The sequence below is a fragment of the Lichenostomus cassidix genome, chromosome 1, assembly GCF_008360975.1.
Source record: "Lichenostomus cassidix isolate B80296 chromosome 1, HeHo_3.0, whole genome shotgun sequence".
In the NCBI taxonomy this organism is placed as follows: Eukaryota; Metazoa; Chordata; class Aves; order Passeriformes; family Meliphagidae; genus Lichenostomus; species Lichenostomus cassidix.
This window is the reverse complement of record NC_139479.1, coordinates 86,865,948-86,888,237: the sequence shown is the minus strand read 5'-3', so window position 1 is coordinate 86,888,237 and position 22,290 is coordinate 86,865,948. Positions and strand designations below refer to the sequence as shown.

Sequence of the window (22,290 nt, the reverse complement as noted above, 5' to 3'; positions counted from 1 at the left end):
GACAAGTTTTTAGGGAAAAAAGATCAGAGACTAAGAGCTTTCTATTTTCTCTTTTCCTTTTCTTTTTTCCCTCATAGCTTCCAGCTTCTTCACCAGATATGTGGTCTTTGTCTTGATATTTGGTCTACTTTTTTTCAGAAACATCCCCCTGACCTTGGTTGTTTTTCTGTACCAAAATCTAGTTTTTGTTATGTAAAAATTTTCATTCCTTTCCTAAATAAGATTTTTCTGGAGGAAATGTGAAGAAATAATGAGAGTTTGTAGAACATTAAATGAAACTGAAATGTGTAAACTTTACACATTAATCTACATAAACTCTTCTTCCAGCCTGTGGAGTAAAGTGACTTTGTTTCACGTGGAGAAGGTGGAGTCTGTAACGATAATTTCTTTAATGGGATTTGCAGACAGCTGAGGTGGGAGGTGTGTCCTCCTCTCTGCTACCTTCCCAGAGCCCTGTGGCTTTTAGGACAAGCTCCCACATGTTCACTCACCTTAAAGGTGTTTTGCCTGACTTGCTCAGCTGTCTATTTCAAAATTACATGTTGCTTTCAAGAGGAAATCAGAGATACAAAAGGAGGGTGATGGCTTCTAAATTCTAGATTTCAAAATCAAAATAGTAGAAGCTTAGGAATTTGATGCTGTATGAATTCTTCAGTGCTGTTCAGGGTCTTTTTGAGGGGTAGGCTGCTGGCAAGCTACTTCTGAATCAGACACACCTTTGGGTTGGGCTATTTTGGAAACTAAGTAATTGATGAGGCTCAAGGTATGGTCTGCTAGGAGCAAGTGATTTTATTTTGTGTTTTTACATGTACTTTGGTCAGCTGATGCATTTGACTGACAGTCTCCTCTGTAAGTAACTGAGGGCAGAGGAGTGGTGACCTGCAGTGAGCCTTTCCTGACTTTTTTCCAAAGTGGGCATTGCTGGCTTCAGGCAGCTCGGCAAGAGAGAAAAAGGGACGTGATATGGGGGTACCTTTATTTGGGGAGAGAAATCCATTCTATTCCCGCATCTGGAATGGACTAAGTCAGAAGCTGCAAGGCAAAAAATCCTGGGATAAACATCTGGATGAAATCTACTTACTCCAGCAGAGAAGGTACAGTGCATTTCAGCCTTCTTGTCTTCCCTTTCTTCTGCTGCTCTCCCTGTAGCTGATTCTCACTCTTTCCCCTTAGGCTTTTCTGCCAGTAGATAAACTTTAAACAACCCTGGAGCACTCTCCTCTATCAGATTTCTTCTTTCAAGGTGGAATGCTTCTGGAGTTCCAATCTTATCTGCTCTCACAGGTAGATTTACCAGGTCACAATTGAATTACCCTGAGTGCAGGACTTCAGTCACAAATTAATAATGTATTCTCTTGTCTTTCCTGCTTCGTTGGCAAAGCTCACAGGAAAATGCATGAAGGTTTGTTTTTAATTATTACTATTATCATTATTATTATCATCATAATCATTAACATTATTATTATTATTATTATTACTAAGAGTGTGTGTGATGTATAGGATATAGTCAGCTGAAATAGTGGTGCTTTTTTGGGGAGGATTTTGCTTTCTATCTCTCTAAAGGTTGCTCTTACTGTGGTATAGAGTAGACTTAATATTGAACATTCTGGGGGTCAGTCACCTCCTGGGTCAGACTGTGGCTTCTCAGCCCTGTGACCTGGGTGTCAGCATGTTCAGTGACTCCTCTTAGCCTGTAGGTTATCCAGAAGATTGCCTGTGTCTCCCCATGTGAATACTGAATCAAGGCTGTTTGTTACTGCTGTGCAGGGTTGCTGCCTCCACACAGAGAAATGTGGGACTATTCATGGAAATACAGCTGGATCTGGTTTTCATTGTCATTTCTGCATGCACAAATGCTGCAGTACTCAAATAACAAATTGCTTCCAGTTGCTTGTAAAATCTGGAGTTTTTCCACACATAACTCTGAATGTCTCTGGGGACAAAAAGGTGACTGTGTGGGACAAAATCTATGTATACATATGTGTATGTACACACACACATATATATATATAAATATGGAGAAAGCCACTTAAGAGGAACAAAAGTACATATCTGTCTTTTGGGAAAGAACTTAAATATATCATGATATAACTTTTGACCAAGTGGCAAAGTCTGTTCCAGTTTACTTCAGAGTAATGGGACTTAAATACACTTGAACTGGGAGGGACAATGGGAACAACAGTGTTTCTGTGGAATGCTGAAGTGTTTACATTTTGATGTGTTCATGAAAAACATCACAGGTAACTGAAAAAGAGGTTCTCAGCAGATGTTGTGAGATCCAAATGAGTACAAAATGGAAGTTTAAATATATTTCTGTATTACATTAATTCTATTAGTCATGTATTAATAATTAATATCAACAAACGAAAATTATAATTAATATAGCCATATTTTATTATTATAGCATTATCTTTGCATTTTTAAGTCAAAGATATATGGAAGGAAGATCTGCTGATCTCTAACATCCCACTTAAAGCTGAACTGTTGCCAGCAGTAGATCACATTGCTTAAGCTCTGTGTCAGCCTTGAAAGCTCCCCAGGACAGAGATTCCACCTTATCTTTAGGTACCTGTTACAGTGCTGTAGTAACCTCCTAGTGGAAAAGGGTTTTTTCCCCCAAATAGTCAACATGAACCTCCAAAATCATAACATGATGCTCCAGTCCCTTGTTCACCATCTGCTGTTACCAAGAAGTTTGGCTCCTTCCTTTTTGCTGCTCCCTGTCACATAGGCTACTGTTAAATTGCCATTGGACCTCCTCTTTGCTCATTAGTCCTCATTAGTCATGCTACAGCCTCATTAACACTTCGTGTGTTGCTACTGATAGAGGAAAAGAGAAAAAATATTAGTCATATGAGTCCCACTGGCCCCAAAGATAACTTTTCTGTGTTTCTTTATAAAGCTCTCTGTAAAACACATGTAGTGAGTACAATATTCACTGTCTGTGAAATCAGGATTGCAAGGGGACACTATTGTTCCCTTCCAGTTTAGGTCTGTATGTTTCCTGCAGCTTTCAATTAACACAAATTAGCCTTCTGCTATTTGGTCACAAATTCCATGGTGCCAATATGTGAAAACTCTTTTCCTAAAGAAGGACAGGACCAATTCTTCCCCTTGTTATCCCTACTCTTTCCTCTCTTGTCCCCAGAGATGCTCAGAGTTTGAGGAGAAAGAAAATGAACATTTTGCAGAGGACTGGAATCAGTTTTATTGCTTTCACATTTTTAGTTATGTACAGATAGAAAAACACAACAGGGAGACCTTCTGGGGTGACTTGTGTATGGAAACTCCTCCTATGAAACCTCTGCTTTTGTGGAAAAACTGTTGTAAGCCAAGAGGGTTTCTGCTATGATGTCCTGTCATTTTGTGGTGTAGAACTGCAGTGTTGTGGCTTCAGCTTGAGTTCTTCTCAGAGAAAATTGTGTTGGAATACGTACAGTAATTAGTAGTGATTAAATTGTACCATTCTCTTATTGAAAGCCAATGGTAAATCTGTTACTACTTAAATTCCCATTCTCTTGTATTGCACAGAGAAAGTCTGCAAGAGAAGAAAAAGGTGTTTGTTTTTATGTCTTTTTTTCAGTCTGACAGCTGGTGATAGTACCTGAAAACTAACTGTTTGGGTAGTTGTCACCTTCCCTGGAATTGATGTTCATTCTATTTCTTTGTGCCAAACAGTTCTTTGGATCTTACTAGTATCTCAGCATTGTTCACAGAAAGGGAATAATATTGCACTGTATAATATTTCCCCAGGGGAATCCAGATACAGAAAAGTGATACAATCTCCTAATATTACAGAGGACTGAGTTTATTTGGTCTTGATCTTCTGGTTTCTCTCTGCTGAAGACTCTCCTTTTTAAACAGCCTGTATGTAGCTCAATGTGGAATCCCAGGGAGAGTGGTCACATCTCAAATATCCCCTCTAGAATCATCTTTGGAAGCAAACTCTGGGATCTACACAGCCTGAAGCATATGAACATAAATTCTCAGCATAATTCATAATGATGGAGATCAAAAAGATAAATTCTTATGGATTTGGGCCTTATAGAGGTGAAGAAGAATCACATCTGTCACAGCTAATAGATCTTCTAGAAACTACTTTCAGCACAACAATTTCTAAGGAAATGTGAACAAATTCCTCCTAGAATGTGATTTTAGAAATTCCATCCTATGAGAATTACACTGTTCATAAAAAATAACCAATACATAAATTAGAGCAAGTGAGTACATAGTTCCAGTACCTGTAAAAGTATAAAAATTTAGTAGTATTTTTCCTCCTGCTACTACATGTGTCCACAACTCTGATTGATAAATAATAAGTAATGCATTAGAAGTGCCTGGAACAATTTGCATAACTTGCAGAGTTGTGGTCATTCCAAAGATGCCACAATAAAAACTTTTAGAACCAAATTCTTTGGCGGCTCTTTAGTCTCCCAGACAGATTAGCAAGGTCCTTTGCGTACTCTGAAAACAAATGTGGCACAAACATAAAAATAGGTCAGCCTAACCCTGGTAAACTGAGTGTTTTAAGAGTAATAGTGGGACACAGAGAGCCTTCACCTGCTCTGTAAATCTTTCTCAAGCTGGTAGTGAATGAGATGTCCTCATAGTTTGGCTCATAGTCTACTTGTCTCAGCAACATTACTGAGCTTTCAGACCACAATTAACATAGGATGGTCCTGTCTTAAAATCCACAATGCCTGTCAGTATTAATTGGTTGCTTTGCTCCCAAAGACAGTGAAATAAAGATGCCAGCTTCCAGCTCCACTACTTCATTTACAGCATGTTTCAGTAACAGTGCTTCTGATAGTCAAGATACAAAGAACAATTGGCTGGACAATCTGCTGCTGCATGTAAAATAAAACCAAAAGCATCAATAGCAGCATTCTGACCTTTTTTCCTACTGCTACACCTTCATCCTAATGGAACATTTGTGACTAATAATGGGAAACAATCACAAGTGTAAAAGTCCTCCAGAACTCCTGTTCACCCAGCAATGCAGAGACACACACCTCCTGCCCCCAATCCCAGTCCTAAGATGTGGATCAGACTCATAGTTGTAGGAAGTTATTTGACTCCTTAAACTTGGCTATAGGTTTCCTTATGAAGAAGTAAACATGAAATTTCTACCCTGAAAAAACCTCACTCCGAATTAAAAAGCTGTTAGAGAAAAATTAATAGACACAGGGTAAGGAACACAACCCAGAATAAAACTGCAAGAAAATCCGTATTGAAGAGTGCAGGAAGTTTTGATGCAGTTTGAAGTTATGCTTCAGACAAAAAATTTGTTTTACGACTGATTCACTGATAATAAATTGTAAATCACGCCTTCTGAACTGTTAAGCCAGTTCTAGAGTGAGATTATTCCTAAAATGGTCTCAGATGCAGAATTAGAAAAAAACAAAAAACAAGTAGAGTAGAATGCCCTGCTGGAAATGACTGATCAAGATTTCTATTGCTCAGTGTGGCAGATAGTTAAATATCTGAAGGGATAAGAATTCCCTATCAGTTTCTTGTCTAGTAACACTGGCAATTATTAACCTGATTAATTTATTTCCAGAGAAGCTCTGTTTACTCTCAGCTGAAGAGGCTTTGACATATGCAGGCAAGAGGTTCCAGTTAACTTGCTGAGTCTTCTTGTTGGTACTGAAGAAATTTGCTGACCCTGTTGATTGTCTACGTCCCTGTTATCTGTCTCCTTTTCACTTCATGCAATTATTCCCTAACTCTTTCTTTGGCATCTTGCAAGGTGTTTGCTTTGATCCTCTTTCAGCTGGTTAGCTTCCTCTGAGCAGCCCTCTGCTCTCCTGAAGGCTATTGCACATTTACATGCACATACCAGCAGGAGGAAGGGAGAAGATGGATCTCCGCTGGTAATTTCATGATGAGCATGGTTATTCTGAACATCACAACAGGGAAAGAAGAGAAAGCTAAAATAATATTCTGCTGATGAATTTGTAGCTTGGGCTAAAATAATTAATCCAGAACCTCAGTAACTGACTGTCTATGGGGTTAAAGCTTGAAGCAAACTTAAGCTAGAGCAAACAACAGGCAAATTCCATATAGTGAATGACTGAAGTTGTAGAATCTGAAAATGGAAGAATAGGAAGAGCTGCTTCATTGCATCTCTCATGAGTTCAGTCTTGAAACAGAAGGTTCAGATCGGTTATTGTCCAGACACTTCACATATTTCATATATTTCCCTGTTTTGAAAGAATAACCAGAGCAATCCAATTTCTTATTTTTATAACAAAGTGAAGACTTATTTACTAGTTTTTGCATTCTCTATCTCTCCATAAGTGAGATGAGGAGGCTCCACTCCAAAAGAAGTGTTTAAGGACCTGCAAACCTAAAAGGGTACATATGACCAGCAAAAAGAGTTTGTGAAACCTTTAACCTTGTTTAAAACTATTTTACATGACTCCCTCAGTCAGAATCTGACCTACATTCTATCTTCTCTTTGTTTCACAATGGATTTTCGGGTGTTCCTGATTTTGCCCTCACCTATGCTGGAAAAACACCTCACAGCTTCCCAAGTACATAATTGAATCATGTATGAAGAAAACTGACCAGATAGTAGTGCATGATCAAAGCTCACTAACTACCTCCACACAGACACATTCCTTAGCTCAGAAAGGGGAACCCAGGAGCACATCCAGGTGGATACTGCTGTGGTTCTCACTGCCCATCACAATTACTGGTTTGCTATGCAGCTGTGCTGATCCTAAACTGATCCTAAACTGTAAGGCAATATCCAGGCTGCCCAGTGTTACAAACTTAACTTCGCTGGGTAAATCAGGAGCTTAGTATTCCTTGATTCCGTAGCTGTTGAAGGGGATGAACAGGATTAGAACAGGAGCTTAACTCAGATGTGCAGAATTATCCTCTCAAGGTGTCTAGATATGTCTGCTGAACTGTTCTCTGAAAACCAGGCTCTCCATTCAGTGACTTACTGGTACTTTGTGGAAACTAAGCACGTACTGTGGGCAGCTCTGTTAAGAGACTTAAATTACAGATTTTGCCAGCTGCTGCTTTGACACAAAGGAATCCAAGTTGTAAAATGTAATATTCATGCTGTGTTTGATCTGTCAGGAAAAAAGTTGGTTAAATATGCAGAAGTTAAATAATTTAAAAGGTTTTGAAGGTTCTGAGTTCAGGTGACTTCATTTAATTTTTTATATTAGCAAATTTGCTTCCCCTATTTTTTTGACATTTATATGCTTGGTGCATTGCTGCAATGTATTAAAAATTAGTTGATAATTAGAAGGGTATGTTTTAAATGAGGGTAAAATGCTTCCCCAATTATGAGGCAGAAAATTAAATGAGAGTAAAAGCATATGCTCTAAACATGTAACTCATGACCCTTTGAGGCATCACAGGCAGTGTGCCATGACATTTACCAACATTTCTGGGTTCTTCTTCTGTCTTGCTCTTTGGCCTGAGATCTCTGGCTCTTTGAGTCCGGTTGGAGGTTGCTACAGTAAGAAGAAATGCTTGACAATTTTGCCCTCAGTTTCCAAAAGCTGAGTATCTTATTTTTTAGGTGTCTTCCCCATAGCAGTATTGTGATTTAATTAGCTGTTTACAAGAACTTTGGTAATTTTTGAGAGAAAGGTATTGTGTTTGTGTCCTCCCACATTGTCTCTTGCCCAATCCTTCCTCCTCTCTGAGGTCATTTGAGGGATAAAGGCCTACCCAGTAAAGCATCAACATATTAATTGTAGCATTGTTTATACTCTTGAATCCCCACCTCTTTCCCACTTCCTGCCTCTGAAACTTATATTTTCCAGGAACACAGAGTATTTCTCAGCCCCAATAGTGGCAGAGAAGGCAGGCTGATTTCACGAATACTGAATCTTACAACTTTTGCTTAGAGTGCCTCTTTATTTAGTTCCTGTTTGTCTGATCCTAGATGCAATCTTCTCATCAAATCATCTTGTCATTAGTTACTAATGAAACTGACGCATGAGTAAGCTGTAGAAGGATTACTTCCCTAACTAGGAGTGTGAAGGACACATAAAAATATCTCACAATGGCTCCCTGATTTGTTGGGGATGGCTCCTTATATACTGAATGTTTTTATTTCTCCCCTGTTCTTCAGGGTTTTTCTACTTCAGTTTCTAGTGACTTAGATAATGGTGTGTTTTTGGCGACAGGAAGTGTTTGTTTTGTGGAATGATAAACATAAGGTTCAGTTAAGGTTTTATTACTTGTACCCTATGCCCATTAATTTACACTTATTCAAATTATTTCTATTTATCTGTATAATTTTGATACTTCTCTTTGTTTTGCTTTATCCCCCAAAATCTGTCATGTACAGTGTCTTTCCACTATGAAGGAGTGCAGAACTCTCACAGTTCAAGTGGATTAAATCCAGAGATAATGGCATATAAAAACGTTTTTGCTTCAAGATCCTGTTGTTCATAAAAGAATAATTTAAAGCAAGAAATACATATTCCTGTAAGCCACAGAATTTATGTTGCCTGATTTCCTATGTTTTTATTGTTAAATTGTCCTATGCTTATGATGCATGTGTTGAAAGAAAACATTTTTTTGCAATGGGCCATTTATATTCTCTCTGTCTCTGATGTGGATTTTGTTATGCTTGTAATAGAGTTTAATTCACAGGTAATGTATTCTCACATCAGTGTTTTCACTTAATGCAAAGCACCTATTGCTTTATGTGGTATTTGCCCCATAAACCCCATCCCCAAAATCTTGTAACTAAATAGTACTAGAATATATGGAACATCACCAGGAGAAAGCATTTACTGTATCTCCACATATGTGGTTTTACTAATGCATTTGTCCCACATGTTTTTTTTGGGAAGGTGTGTTTAAGACAGCTATTGGCAGTTGTTAGATTGCAGTAAAAGGATGGACAGAGGCTGGTAGAAAAACAGGGCTGGTGTTCTTCTTGTTCATATCAGCTTGAATTTGGAATTTTCTACTGTAATCCGTAGACTTATTCCACATCACATATTACAGCTTGACCTGAGCCATGCCAGATAATTAAGATCAAATTAAACATCTGTACTAGCAAATTGGAGGGGTGAGACAAAAGCACAACATTTTCATTTGAACAAAGATCTAAAACTGAACTTTTCCTGTTGGGAGAAATGAGTCTCTTTCTATTTCATACTAAAAACTCATGAGATGTAAAAATTTTCTTTGGTTTGAGAGTCTTTCCTCCCATTAAATCTTTAGCTCCTTACTCCTCCTAAGTATCAGGGATACTTAGAATACTTTATTTGTATCAAATCAAAAAATCAAAAGCCCACCCCAAACCACTTTTTAATTTATGAATTAAAAGACAAACCTGAAAATATTTAAGGATAACAGAAATATTTATCCAAATTTTCTAGAATGTTCTTTTTTTTTTTTTTTAATTTTTGTGTGGCCAACTCATCGTTTTGAGCATTGGCAAAGCTTATTTGGATGCTGAGCAAGCATTGCAGGTAACTCTCTTCATATACAGGCTAAACAGTCACAGTTATCTCAGCCTTTCCTCATCTGAGAGATCTTCTATTCTCATAATCATCTTTGTGGCCTTTTGCTGAGCTCTCTACAGTAGCTCCACATGTGTTTTGTACTGAAGATCCTAAGACCTAGATACAGGACTCTAGGTATGGCCTCACCAGGGCTGAGCAGAGGGGGAGGATCACCTCCCTTGACCTGTTGTTTGCTTCCAAAGACCTTGCTGTAGTGAGTTTGGTGGCTGTACTTATAAATTCTTCATCAAGCCCAAAGGATATACTCAAATAACTCAAATCCTCGTGGAAGACTCAAGGACATGCTTCAGCTGTGAGAGAACCACTCTGTCTGGGACTTGTTTGAGAGCATGCTCTCTCCTGGGACATGCATGCATTCCAGTTCTCAACAATTTCCTCAATTCTCTCTGCATTAGACAAAAAAATAGTATAGCAAAGCTGTCAATTTTTTGTTCATGACTTTGCATAACCAGGAGCAACATATCAGGGCTAATTCTTTTAATTATATCATAGGAAGCATTGCTATGAACACAGATGGAATTCTTGTTTGCACTTTTCTATCCACTATGGGAGCAATTCAGATGATGATCTTTTCTTAATTTACTGTGGTGTGCGAAAAAACAACTGGCTTTTTCTGGCTCCTGAGATAACATGTCTACTGGCAGGAAGGCTATCGATGACCCCTCAAAACATGGGCTATACAAACCAGAAAAATTTTGGTTATTCATTTCCCCTGTCTTTCTCTCTGCTGCCACCATACGGTTCAGCATCAGTAGGCCAAGGAGTGATGAACACATGTTTTTGGAATTGCACTGCTCTGCTTTTTCCTGGTCTTATTTTTGTGTATTCAAAAAACACCTCAGGCGGTAGATGTGCATTACTGATTTTTCAGTGAAAATGTTCGGGATGAAAAATGTCTAGAGCAAAAGCCATGCTAGCTCTGGAGAGAGGTACCATGTGTTTGACTTTGTTCCTTATCAGCCACTTTTTCCTGACTACAGGATCTGGGAATCCCCACTGCTCCAGGCTGCCAAAGAGAATGACCTTGCTGCAATTAGGAAACTTCTCACCGATGGAACATGTGACATCTATCAGAGAGGTAACTTGGATTATTTGAGAAAAATGGTTTTCTGTGGAAGGCAAGAGCTTCCTACAATGAGTAGTTTGCTAAAACATTTGCATCAGCAGACTCAGATGACTTAACTCCATGTCAGCAGCTTTGCAACAGAGAGTTTTCTGACTTGGTTGTGCTCATTCACTTCTTTCCTAAGGTTGGCTGTCACTTACAAACACCTGAAGTTTCTGGTCAGTTTTCAGATTTTGTTGATGTGCAGGACAGAGACTGTGCAGTTCTGTGGCTGTGCCAGGCAATACTGAAGGGAGGACTTAGCACTCCCATATTTCCCCACCTCAATAAATCTATTTCTGCTTTTGTCCCACACAGTTGAATGTCTCGACAATTCACAAGCTTCTCCTGTTTCTAGGTGCAGTGGGAGAGACTGCCCTTCATGTAGCTGCCATGTATGATAACCTGGAGGCAGCAGTGGCTCTGATGGAAGCAGCTCCTGAGCTTATCAATGAGAGGATGACATCAGAGCTTTATGAAGGTAATTTCACTGGGAATGAGGTTGGGCAGGATTCCCTGCAGAGGGGGAGAGGAAGTACCACCTGGACATTTGGGAAATTGGCTTTTTCTGTTCCTGGTTCAATAGGTTGCTAAACTGTTACACAGCAAAACCAGCATACCAATGGCTTCTGACCTTTCTTGGAAGGTGGAATTACATAAAACAGCATGTGCAATCGTGCAAAGGCCATGACCAGGGAATTGCAAGGGATTGGAAAGGGATTGCAAGGATATGTACAGCTTGCTTTCTGACATGCTCGTGAAAAAAGGGATATCTGCCTGACCTTCCCTGAAAGGAGAAAAAGTAGTTATTTGGTTGAGAAAATGAGGGTTGTGGCTACTGCTTTTGAGGCTAGACTCTTATCCAGGTTTTTAAAGAATGCTTCTGGTTGAGTACACAGAAATTCCAGTGTGAATCTCAAAACCACTAAAATAACAATGATTTCAAGGGTTTGAAAAATTCTAAAACCTAGTTTGAAGGATTAGAGGAATTCTTTGGGAGTTTTGTCTTGACCTTAACTTTATTTCTTATGAAGGAAAGCACAGTCAATCTCACAGCTTTCCATTTGCTTCCCAGATGGGTCCGGCATGTCCTGATTTTTCCTAGAAAAAAAAAATCTAGAAAGTGCATCCTGTTGGGTTTTATTGGCAGATTGTAAAGTCAGTTTTTGTAAATTCATAAAAAAGATGTAAGTAGAATGACACCCCTGCAAAATCTTTAGGACAATCCTTTGCACACAACAGGGAAAACTTTGAAGCTAATTCCTTTAGCTGCTGTCCATTTACCATGACTGACATGTGACCTGCAGGCTGCTGATCAGCCTGGAGTTGCTTTCTAGGAAGACAAGGATTTGTTTCTGTGTCTTGCAGGGCAGACAGCTCTCCACATTGCCACAGCCAACCAGAACACCACCCTGGTGAAGGCTTTGCTCAAGAGAGGAGCCAATGCCAGCACTGCAAGGGCCACTGGGCACTTCTTCAGGCGCAGCTCCCAGAACCTTTTCTATTTTGGTACAGCCTTCACTTCTCCCCTTGATGCTCTAGGAGGGAATCAGCATAGTGGGGAGGGGATTTGGGGGAGGCTGACTTTAGTCCCCATCTAAAGTGGATAAGCAGAGGCTCCTATCTCCAAGTGTCATCAGACATGGACACCTTTTAGCAGACAGGAAGACTTCCTCTGAGTATGTACATGTTACATACATGTAAATTATACACATTTTATAGATGTACATGTGTGCAAATAAGTATATGTATTTCACAAAAATTGTAACTTAATGTTTTCCTAGCAGCATATACTGCAAATTACTTGTTAACTTTCTTATGGATGTTAACCCCTGAAAAGAACACTTTTTACTTTTATTGTTGTGTGGGGCAGGTTTTTTTTTAACCTTTCTGAGTAGGATGAAGAGAAGGGCAGGAAATTTATAAGTTACCTCAAGTAACTCCTTGTTTCATATCCTATGGCTTCATGGATAGCTTTACCTCTGTATGCTTCAACCTCTCCTGCCTTCTAGATTCTTAATGCTGTCTCTCCCCATTCCCTTCATTTCAGGAGAGCATGTATTATCATTTGCTGCCTGTGTGGGAAATGAGGAAATTGTGCAGCTGCTCATTGAAAATGGAGCTGACATTAGAGCTCAAGATTCTCTGGGTATGTGCTGTGGGGCTCAGTGAATTACACAGAGTGGATCTGGACATTTTAATTCAGACTCTGTCATCTGTGCATGCAAATGTTCTTCTCTCACTAGAAACAGCTGTGGGATGAGGGATGTGGGGAAAATAAAAGCCATCAGTCAATTCTCAATCTTTTCAATGGGCTGGGCTATTCCACATGCCTTATCCAGTCTGCTTCCTTCACAGGTAACACTGTTCTTCACATCCTGGTTCTCCAGCCTAATAAGACGTTTGCCTGCCACATGTACAGCCTGATACTGTCCTATGACAGGAGCAAAGAGGGACCAGGATCACTTGAACTGATTCCTAACAAGGAGGGGCTCACTCCGTTCAAACTGGCTGGAGTTGAGGGCAACACTGTGGTGAGTTTGTGTGACTCTGGTACCTCCATACAAAAGAGGAGACCTTGAAATAACATCATTCAGAGAAAAGGGGGTTTGTGCATGTTCTTTGTGGGTAGAAGATATATAACAAGACCTTTTTTCCCCCAGAAGTCTTATATATGTCCCATTTATCGTTTATAAGAATCGTTTATAAGACATTTCTTTATCCTAATGAAAGAAATGAGTGCTTAAAGAATAGATACTTCCCCTCCAATTGTGAAGCATTGAGTTAAACAAGTGTTAACAGAAAGATTTACCACAAGCAAATTGCTGAAAGGCTCACTGAAATTATTGTCTTGCTTGTCTAGATTTCATTACTCTAAGTGTGACACATGGGAAACTTCTTCAGCTATCCACAGGCATTTATTCATAAAAAACCCACAGCATTTTATGTAAACTCTCATCCTGCCCCTTAATGAAAAGACAAAGGTGGTTAGTGTTCCTTCTGTAGATTCACAAGGGACGGGATCCTTGTCACACCTCTTTTCTGATAACTTGTAGAAGAGTATTAAAACATTTTTTTTCTAATCAACATGTAATTCCATCTGAAATCTATTGTCAGAGAGTATAACTGTGTCAAGTAACTTTGGAAGTTTGATTAGAATTTAGAGTAAAAATCACTCATCCTTTATATCAAGCATGAGCTAACAGTCAAATAGGAATCAGAAAAATTTCTTCCACTTCGTAACCTGCTGTAATTGCTCCTGAGAGATATGAGAACCACAACAGCTACCAAGTTCAAGGAAAATGTCTCACAATTAAAGGGTTTAAACCATTTTATCTGTTCTCATTGTAAATACATGATATACTGGAAAGCTTCTGATACCCTTGCCCTCCATCCTTTCTCCTCAGATGTTTCAATACCTTATGCAGAAGCGGAAGCAGAATCTGTGGTCCTTTGGTCCCTTGACCACTGTGCTCTATGATATCACAGAGATTGACTCCTGGGCTGAAGATCAGTCTTTCCTTGAGCTCATTGTGTCCACCAAGAAGAGAGAGGTACTGTGGGCACCTCTTGCTTTCTGTGTGCAGACCATGGTGATTATAGGAGAGGAATGATGAGTTTGAAGGTTCAAGCTTGTTGATGTAATCTATAGGGCAAGGAGTTTGTACCATGAGCTGCAGAGAATACATGAAGTGTTGGCTTTGTTATTGACTTGGCTACATCTGATGGTTTATGTATAGTTTCTTCTGAGGTGTGAAAATTGCAGGTTATTGAAAGTATGAACAAAGTACAGAAAAGGGTTTTCTTTCACCAGGCTCAAAGATATACTAAGCTCCTGTAGAGTAGCTCCAGCAAGTATCCTGTAACTGTGACACGGATTAGCTCTCACAATGTCCCTGTGAGACAGGAGTACATTCAGAAATCCTAAACTGGAGTGCATTTTAAAACCACTTTTGTTATTATTCCCTTCATTTAATGACAGGTTATGACTAAAAACAAAGTGGGCAAATTATCTCTGCTGTAGGCTCAAAAGCTTGTAAAGGGATTAATAAGACTAAAATAGCAGAGTGTAATGGCAAGCTTTGATAGATCTCCATAGGACTTTCAAGGTACACCACCCTGTCAATTGTAATGACCTTAAATAATCCTAACAGGACAGGAAATGAATCAGAAGACACCTCAATTAGCACAATTCTGCCCATCCTGTATAATTTCCATCTATCAAAATTAGTCAAACCTTTCTAACAAAAGTTTCAGCTACTGGAGAGCTTTGCACTCTGCAGTGGAAGTCTATGGAGCTCTCATTTGCTTTTGTGTAAAATCTTCTAAATTTCTATGACTGGTGATACAGATGGAAATCCAGGGAAAAGTAGTCCATGTTAAAAAATAGAACAGGCTTAGAAGTTGTCCACTTTAGAAGAGTAAACCATAATCCTAAAAACAAAGCAGAATATTGTGCCTCTCTTATCCCAGAATATTCATATAGCACATGTGGATCCAAGATTCTTAATTTCAGAGGATAAGGTATCCCCAAATATCAAGAAAAAAAAATAGAAGGGAACTAAGCTACAGGAAGATTATAATAAGCTTCAAACATATATCATCCCTTTGAAAATGTAATTTACTCTTCTATGCAAAGAATTTCAGAATGCTGACTTCTACAGAAACCACAGCACCTGTAGGTGCATTTTCTCTCATGTAGTTTTGATCCTTTAGGATATTTCTTAGGCCATTCAAGAGTTTTTTTAGAGTCATGTCCATTTATTGAAACACATATATTTCTTGCACTTTGCACTCAGCAATTTTTGGCTGACTTAGAGGAAACAGGGCATTCTAGCAAGAGAAGAAAAACATCTAGAGTGCAATAAGAAGTTTTACTTTAAAGTAACCTGGTCACACCAATTTGACTTGGATTTTGTTCTCACTTATTGCACATTACAATAGAAAGTAAGTCCAGAAATATTTAATAAATTGTGTGGCTCAAATTCATAAGTAAGTTGTAAAGTACACCTATCTCTCTGACTCGCTCTGTCAGTCTTCTAGTAGAAACTGAAGGCTTGATATAGATTTTTCAATTATCACCCAAATAACAAGGCAGAAACTTAAAAGGTAGTATTTTTACATAAGCCCTAGAGCTTTAGACAGGTACAAATATCTTTTAGAAAAATGTCTCAGTTTTTTTATTTTAAAACATCTGATACAAAAACTTGTGTTGTTCCAACAGGAATCCTCTGTCATCCTCAGTTCTATGCTCCTACACAGAGGACAAACTTATTCCAGTGTCTAACATACTTTTCTTGTACTTCCCACTGGTACTCAAAAGCTGTTCTCTGCAGGATATATTTTTTACTTTTTTCCCAATGTTCTTTATTGTCAAACTGAGCAAATCCAATCCCACTTGAGCATTCCACTTTTGCAAAATAAACTAAACTTCTTAATGCTGAATAGGATAGATGAGAATTTTTTGTTAACACTCTCCCAGGAAAATTTGTGAACGATGCTTACAAAAATGCCCTTTTGGCAATCAATTCCTTCTTTCTCCCTTTGTCAGGCACGCCAGATCTTGGACCTAACACCTGTGAAGGAGCTGGTGAGCCTCAAGTGGAACATGTATGGTCGTCCCTATTTCTGTTTCCTGGCCTTATTCTACATCCTCTACATGGTTTGCTTCACCATGTGCTGCGTCTATCGCCCTCTGAAACCCCGGACAGGCAACAGAACCAGCAGCAGGGACAACACAGTCTATGTCCAGAAACTGCTTCAGGTACTGTGACTGTGGGAGTCAGGGCCCCATAGGCAGCATTGGGCAATTCCCATCTAACCTACTTAACTGGAAAGTCCAAGCATTCCCCTGTCCCCAGCTATTGCAGCTGCCCTGCTCCCCTCTTTCAGCCAGCTGACCTTTGTCAGGGGGCAAGAGGAGGTGTGCTCTGTTCCCCGTTGCTGGGGCTGGGCTGGTTCCTCTGGCATTGCCACGTCTACTCAGATTTATTGCATTAACAACAGGCATTCTTCTCCCCCATCCTCTTTTTAAATTTGCTTTTACTTTCTTTAAAATTTAATTTTAATTTCCATTGACTCTTTTTCAGGAATCATATGTGGCATATGAGGATGAGCTGAGGCTGGTGGGGGAGCTGATCACGGTCATTGGAGCTGTAGTAATTTTGGTCCTTGAGGTAAGAGAAACAGTGAACTATAGAGTTTCAATTTTCATCAGGGCTGATTTTACTTACTAGACAAGCAAGGATTTGTGCTCACTATTTGGTAGGGGTTATTTGCTTAATCTGAGTGCTTCAACATAGATCTATGGCAATAGGCATTGTCAACAATATCTATTAGATGAGACAGAGACTGTGACGATGTCCCAGTAAGATTCCAGGTGCGGAAGAAGCAATTAGAAGGATTGGTCGCACTCTCAAATATTGTCTGCAGGGTAATCCAAAGTTCCTGTTAGCACCATCCGTGGCCCAGCTGACTCTCAGATGTTGCTTCACCCAGTATCCATAAATATTTCTGTGTTTAGGGGTGCTGGGTGACGTGATTTCTGGGCATAAACAGAAAAGTTTGTATTTAATTGAAGATCAGTTACTCTATGGACTTGTAGCAGGAGCCTTTCTCAGCCATCCCCCACTTGATTTTATTATAATAGGAAATAGAAGATTGAAACTTTTGTGAGAAAACTAAAAGGATGATGACAGGCAGAACAGAAAATAAAACTGGTCATGTAAACAGCTTTCTGCCTACCTGGGGAGCATCAGGCAGAGTATCACCAGCTGGTCGAAGGGGGTGATTGTCCCTCTCTGCTCTGCACTGGTGCAACCTTAGTTCGAGTGTGGTGTGCAGTTTCGATTCTATGATATATTCCAGAAGGACAAGTCCTTCTTCCTGTGCTTAGTCAGGACGCTGGGGCTAGGCTACAACTAACACAGTGTGAATTGCAACAAACTCCCTTCATTCCCCAAGAAGGTTTTTTTTGTCTTTGTTACTGAGGTGCCTCTGCAATGTCTCTCAATCTGCCCAAGCATCTTAGATTTGCCATCAGTCTCAGTCTCATCCCAACAGGAGCCCAACCAAACAAACCATTCTGATTTTAAAGTAACATAAAAATCAATGTATCAAAGGAGATGTGGCTGACCCTAAGAACCTGTGAATATTGGTGGTTACCATGACATTAGTAGTGTGATGGAAACTCTCTGAATCTTGAACTGAATAGGATGTCTCTCTTAGATTCCAGATATCCTTAGAGTTGGAGCAGCGAAATACTTTGGACAAACAATCCTAGGAGGGCCTTTCCACATAATTGTGTGAGTACAGAACATACTAAGACCAATAAATATATTGTCTATCACTTCCCCCACTGCTGTCTTTTGCTAGGTGAGTTACTTTCTCCATTCTTTTAGAGTATTCCTTCTCTTGATTTATTTCTCTTAATGGCTTGACTGATAGTTCCTTTACCAAACTTTTTTGCTGTCTCTTCTTCTTTGCAGCATCACATATGCCTGCATGATCCTGGTGACCATGGTGATGCGCCTCACCAGCACAACTGGGGAGGTGGTGCCCATGTCCTTCGCCCTGGTGCTGGGATGGTGCAATGTCATGTACTTCGCACGAGGCTTCCAGATGCTCGGGCCTTTCACCATCATGATCCAGAAGGTGAGAGACACAAACAAATATGGGCTTTCTATGAGCATCCTCACACCTCTTTGCAGATAGGGAGAACTGTAAGAATATTTCTTCTCCCTCACAGCTATTTGCTTAACTTGGCATTAATGTCAAATGGACAAATTCTTGTCTGCATGGAGCTTTTTAGAACTTTCACATTCTCTCTTTAGTGCAGAAGTTTCCTTCAGTCCACTCATGGTCTTAAAATCTGGAAAAAGGTTTATATAGGGTTGCACTGTGCCTTGGTGGGACAGTTGGGCCTTATGGTGGCTCTGTCTTTGCTCTACAGATGATATTTGGAGATCTTATGCGCTTTTGCTGGCTCATGGCTGTGGTGATATTAGGCTTTGCATCAGGTGAGTCTACAGAGAGAAAATAATATGTTACCGCTGCCAGCTGCTTTGGTATGAAGTAAGAGAGTGGGTTTTGATTTAATCTCTGATTGCTTTCTGAATAGCTGGAAAAGCTGGTGATGATGTATAGATTCTATTTCTCTGAGCATGGTCACTTTCCCAGTACTGATTTCTGTTCTCATGAATTTGGCTTTTAATTCTTGCTCTTTCCAGGGTAGTAGAAATTAGTATAATGCAGATGATCCCATGTATTTTTAAGTCAAGGTTTAAAAACATCTGCATTTATGATATTTGTCTGTGGAAAATTTGATTTACCCACGTAGCTTTATTATATCCTTGAGGATGAAAAGATGGCTACTTTGAGAAATAAATAAATAATCAAAGTAATTTGGGGTCATTTTATTATGGAGGCCAGTGATTCTAATCAGGGATTTGTCCTTGCATAGAAAGACCTGCAGGTCCTTCCCAGACCATTTTTTGTTAGAATCTCTTATAGGATTCTGTTATTCCTCTTGGAAAGGGACTCCTGTTGTTAAACTCTCTTTTTTCTCCCCATTTCTCTCCTCCAGCCTTTTACATCATCTTCCAGACAGAGAACCCCGAAAATCTTGGGCAGTTCTACAACTATCCCATGTCCTTGTTCACCACTTTTGAGCTGTTCCTCACTATCATTGATGGCCCTGCAAACTATGATGTGGACCTGCCCTTTATGTACAGCGTGGTGTACTTTGCTTTTGCCATCATTGCCACCCTCCTCATGCTCAACTTGCTGATTGCCATGATGGGTGACACCCACTGGAGAGTGGCCCACGAGCAGGATGAGCTCTGGAGAGCCCAGGTAATCTAGTTAAGGTGGGCATTCCTACCTTATTTCACACAGCAGCTAGGAGCCCATCGGCCTTTCTTGTCCATCCTGTGTCTCCCTAGATGTTGGTCCCCTATGCATGGAATCTCTTGTTAAATAGAATTAAAGTTGCATCTTTTTTTTTGGGAAATCCCATTTCTGAGTAACTGAGAGTTAGATTATGATTATAGGGATTGACTGGAGGTGGGGAGATAGAACACTAGGTAATGATTACAGGAAGGCCAGTAACGTCTTTAGATCCATTAAAAAAAGTTGGCCTTGCTGTCTTGGCCAAAAGGCAAAGAAATTCAACCAGTTCTATAGCTAATCAACAGGAGATCCATTTCCTATACTTTTCTGTGAGAAAGCAGTCAGACAAATGGTTAAATGGAGTCATGTGGCCACAGTGGCAAGTTCTGATGATAGTAAATGTGGGTGTAGGCACTGTCCTCTTCTCTAGCTCGCAATTAATTACCCTACTCATTGCCATGAGGTATAAAAGGAAAGAAATTGAACAGTGTTTTAAGAGAACCATTACTTCCTCAAAACACAGCATTGTTAAACCTAAATTAGTGACTGCCTTATCAGAAATGAGGTATAGACTGTATTATTTTTTTAATTACATAAGGAGCTGTAATGAAATACAGTATGGGTTGGTGCTAATGAAATGAATATTTTTGCAAGAGACTCTGATTTTTTTCTAATTCATCTGAGTATTTTCATTTTTTCTCATCCCAAAGGTTGTTGCTACGACTGTCATGTTGGAGAGGAAGCTGCCACGGTGCCTCTGGCCTCGCTCAGGAATCTGTGGGCGGGAATTTGGGCTGGGGGACCGATGGTATCTCAGGTGAGCTCTCTTGGAGTGTGGGCATGTAAGGATCCAGCAAGAAGAACCCAATGTATGGGTGTCCATAAAGAGCCTTCCCAGTGGCCTAGGGAGTGTTTGGAGGGTTTCCTTGCAGAATACAAACCCCAGTCTTGTTTTCTGTGTGTGACTGATAGACAAGCACTGACCTCAGAAAGCTCTTCAGTGCATTTCCTTGGGAAATCAGCTGATGCTTTCTCATCCAGTAGTCACATTGGACAGAGCCCAGAAGCTGCTCAGATTATAAGGCCCAAATTTTTATTTCAAACTTCTTTTAATGAGTATCACAGAATTTCACAGCTGTGCTTGGTTGGCTGTCCCTGTCCCTTAGATACATGAAATGGCAGAGGCAAAGTTGATCTATCAGTCATTCAGCAACAATTAGCTGCTCTGTGAATGACTCAAAATCAGAACAGGAATAATTAAAGTCAAGACTTCCTTCTTGCGTGAACCTACTAAATACGTTATACTTCGCAATGACTCAGGTGACAAAGACAGGTCCAGGAATTCAGTATAGGCACTGAACTAACAAAATTTCTGTAGTCTAGATAACACTAAATTCCTCATTAATTCTGATTTTAGTCAGTATTTATGCCAGGTGAGAAAAGATTTAACTTTCAGGCATTTGCCTTTTCTAACTGTGCCATCTTTTGCTGGTAAAGCCAGAAGGGGGAGTGGTGGCTGTATGAACCATAGAGTCATAGAATATCCTGAGTTGGAAGGGACCCACAAGGATCATCAAAGCCCAGCTCCTGGCCCTGCACAGGACTTTCTACAGGTTTCTCAGACAACTGAGCCTTGTGGATTTTCAGACTTACTGGGCAGAGCAAGCAGACCTAAAGTGGTGCCAATATGCAACACCTTCAGTCCAAGGCATGGAATATAACAATTTATTGCAAGAGAAATGTCCCAGAAATTCACTGGGAATAATTGGGAATCCAAATTTTTCACTGGATGATGTGAGAAAAGAGTGTTGCTGTGATTAATTCTGTCAAATCACATGGATGTTCATTATATATGTGTGGGATACTAATTCAGAAGACGATCTATAATCAGTGTAGAGAAGGGTTGGTGGAAGTGGAACAGTTGAATAAAAGTTCAGCAAGAGATGAATGACATCCTGAGGCTATCAGCCATGGAGTATCAGAGGAGGAAAGCCAAGAACAGAGAAAATAAATGAATATATGAATACATGCATATATACAAAGTCTGCCAGTTGCTTATAGCTGGCGAAATGGAAAGGGCAAATCATGAGTGGGAAATGAGTGAAAGGACAAGAAACCATGGGCAGACAAAGGTACTGAAGTCAATGATGGGGGTGAAGGCCTAGGAGATAACTGTGCTAGTACTTCCAGTGCACTGCCTGTAATCAGTTTCCTGCTTCTGTGCAGATTTTCCTGGAATGTTTGTGTCAGTAGGCCCATGTTTTGGACGGGTTTTATTGATAAACTGGCAATTTTCTACTTCATCGAGTGAATATTTTTTTACCTTCTTACAGAATTGAAGACAGAGTTGATCCCAACAAACACAAGATGATGAGGTACACAGAGGCCTTTAAGGCTCAAGATAAGGATATCTATGACAAGGGCTCAGAAAAGCTGGAAACCCACGGGGACAAGAAGGAGCTGTCTGCTCTGTCGCTGTCACGGAGCACATCCAGAACTAGCTCTCACCGTGGCTGGGAGATCCTGAGGCGCAACACCTTCCGCCAGCTCTGTGGAGAGGTCGGTCCTGCCGTGGATGAGGAGGTCTATGATGTCTAAGAAGCCTCTATTTTCACTCCACAAGATGGATCCCCTTTGCCACAACAGTTGTCTTCTACAGCTGTGCATACATTCCCCAGCATGCCACACACATTCTTCAGCCTTGAAGGACTCTGCTGGTGAAGATTTTGTGAGCTGCTCATGGCATCTGTGCTGTGATACATGAATGCAATTTTTTCTCTCCTA

General features: G+C 40.0%; 1 protein-coding gene across 4 annotated transcripts; it reads left to right on the top strand.

The window, feature by feature from the left end:
- The first annotated feature begins 458 nt into the window (after positions 1-458).
- On the top strand, positions 459-22,290 carry LOC146445121 (transient receptor potential cation channel subfamily V member 6-like). 4 transcript variants are annotated; one of them, XM_085067839.1, is made up of 16 exons: positions 459-763; positions 932-1,094; positions 10,493-10,590; positions 10,976-11,098; positions 11,986-12,126; positions 12,668-12,766; positions 12,976-13,151; positions 14,025-14,171; positions 16,169-16,381; positions 16,707-16,793; positions 17,845-17,921; positions 18,105-18,270; positions 18,569-18,635; positions 19,202-19,470; positions 20,217-20,323; positions 21,840-22,290. In XM_085067839.1, exons 2-16 carry the CDS (start codon positions 964-966, stop codon positions 22,102-22,104), a joined length of 2,166 nt encoding a protein of 721 aa, XP_084923965.1. In that variant the 5' UTR covers positions 459-763; positions 932-963; the 3' UTR covers positions 22,105-22,290. The 4 variants fall into 4 exon arrangements, with proteins under 4 accessions (XP_084923965.1, XP_084923955.1, XP_084923946.1 ...); XM_085067829.1 differs by having other exon boundaries at positions 868-1,094; XM_085067820.1 differs by having other exon boundaries at positions 459-1,094.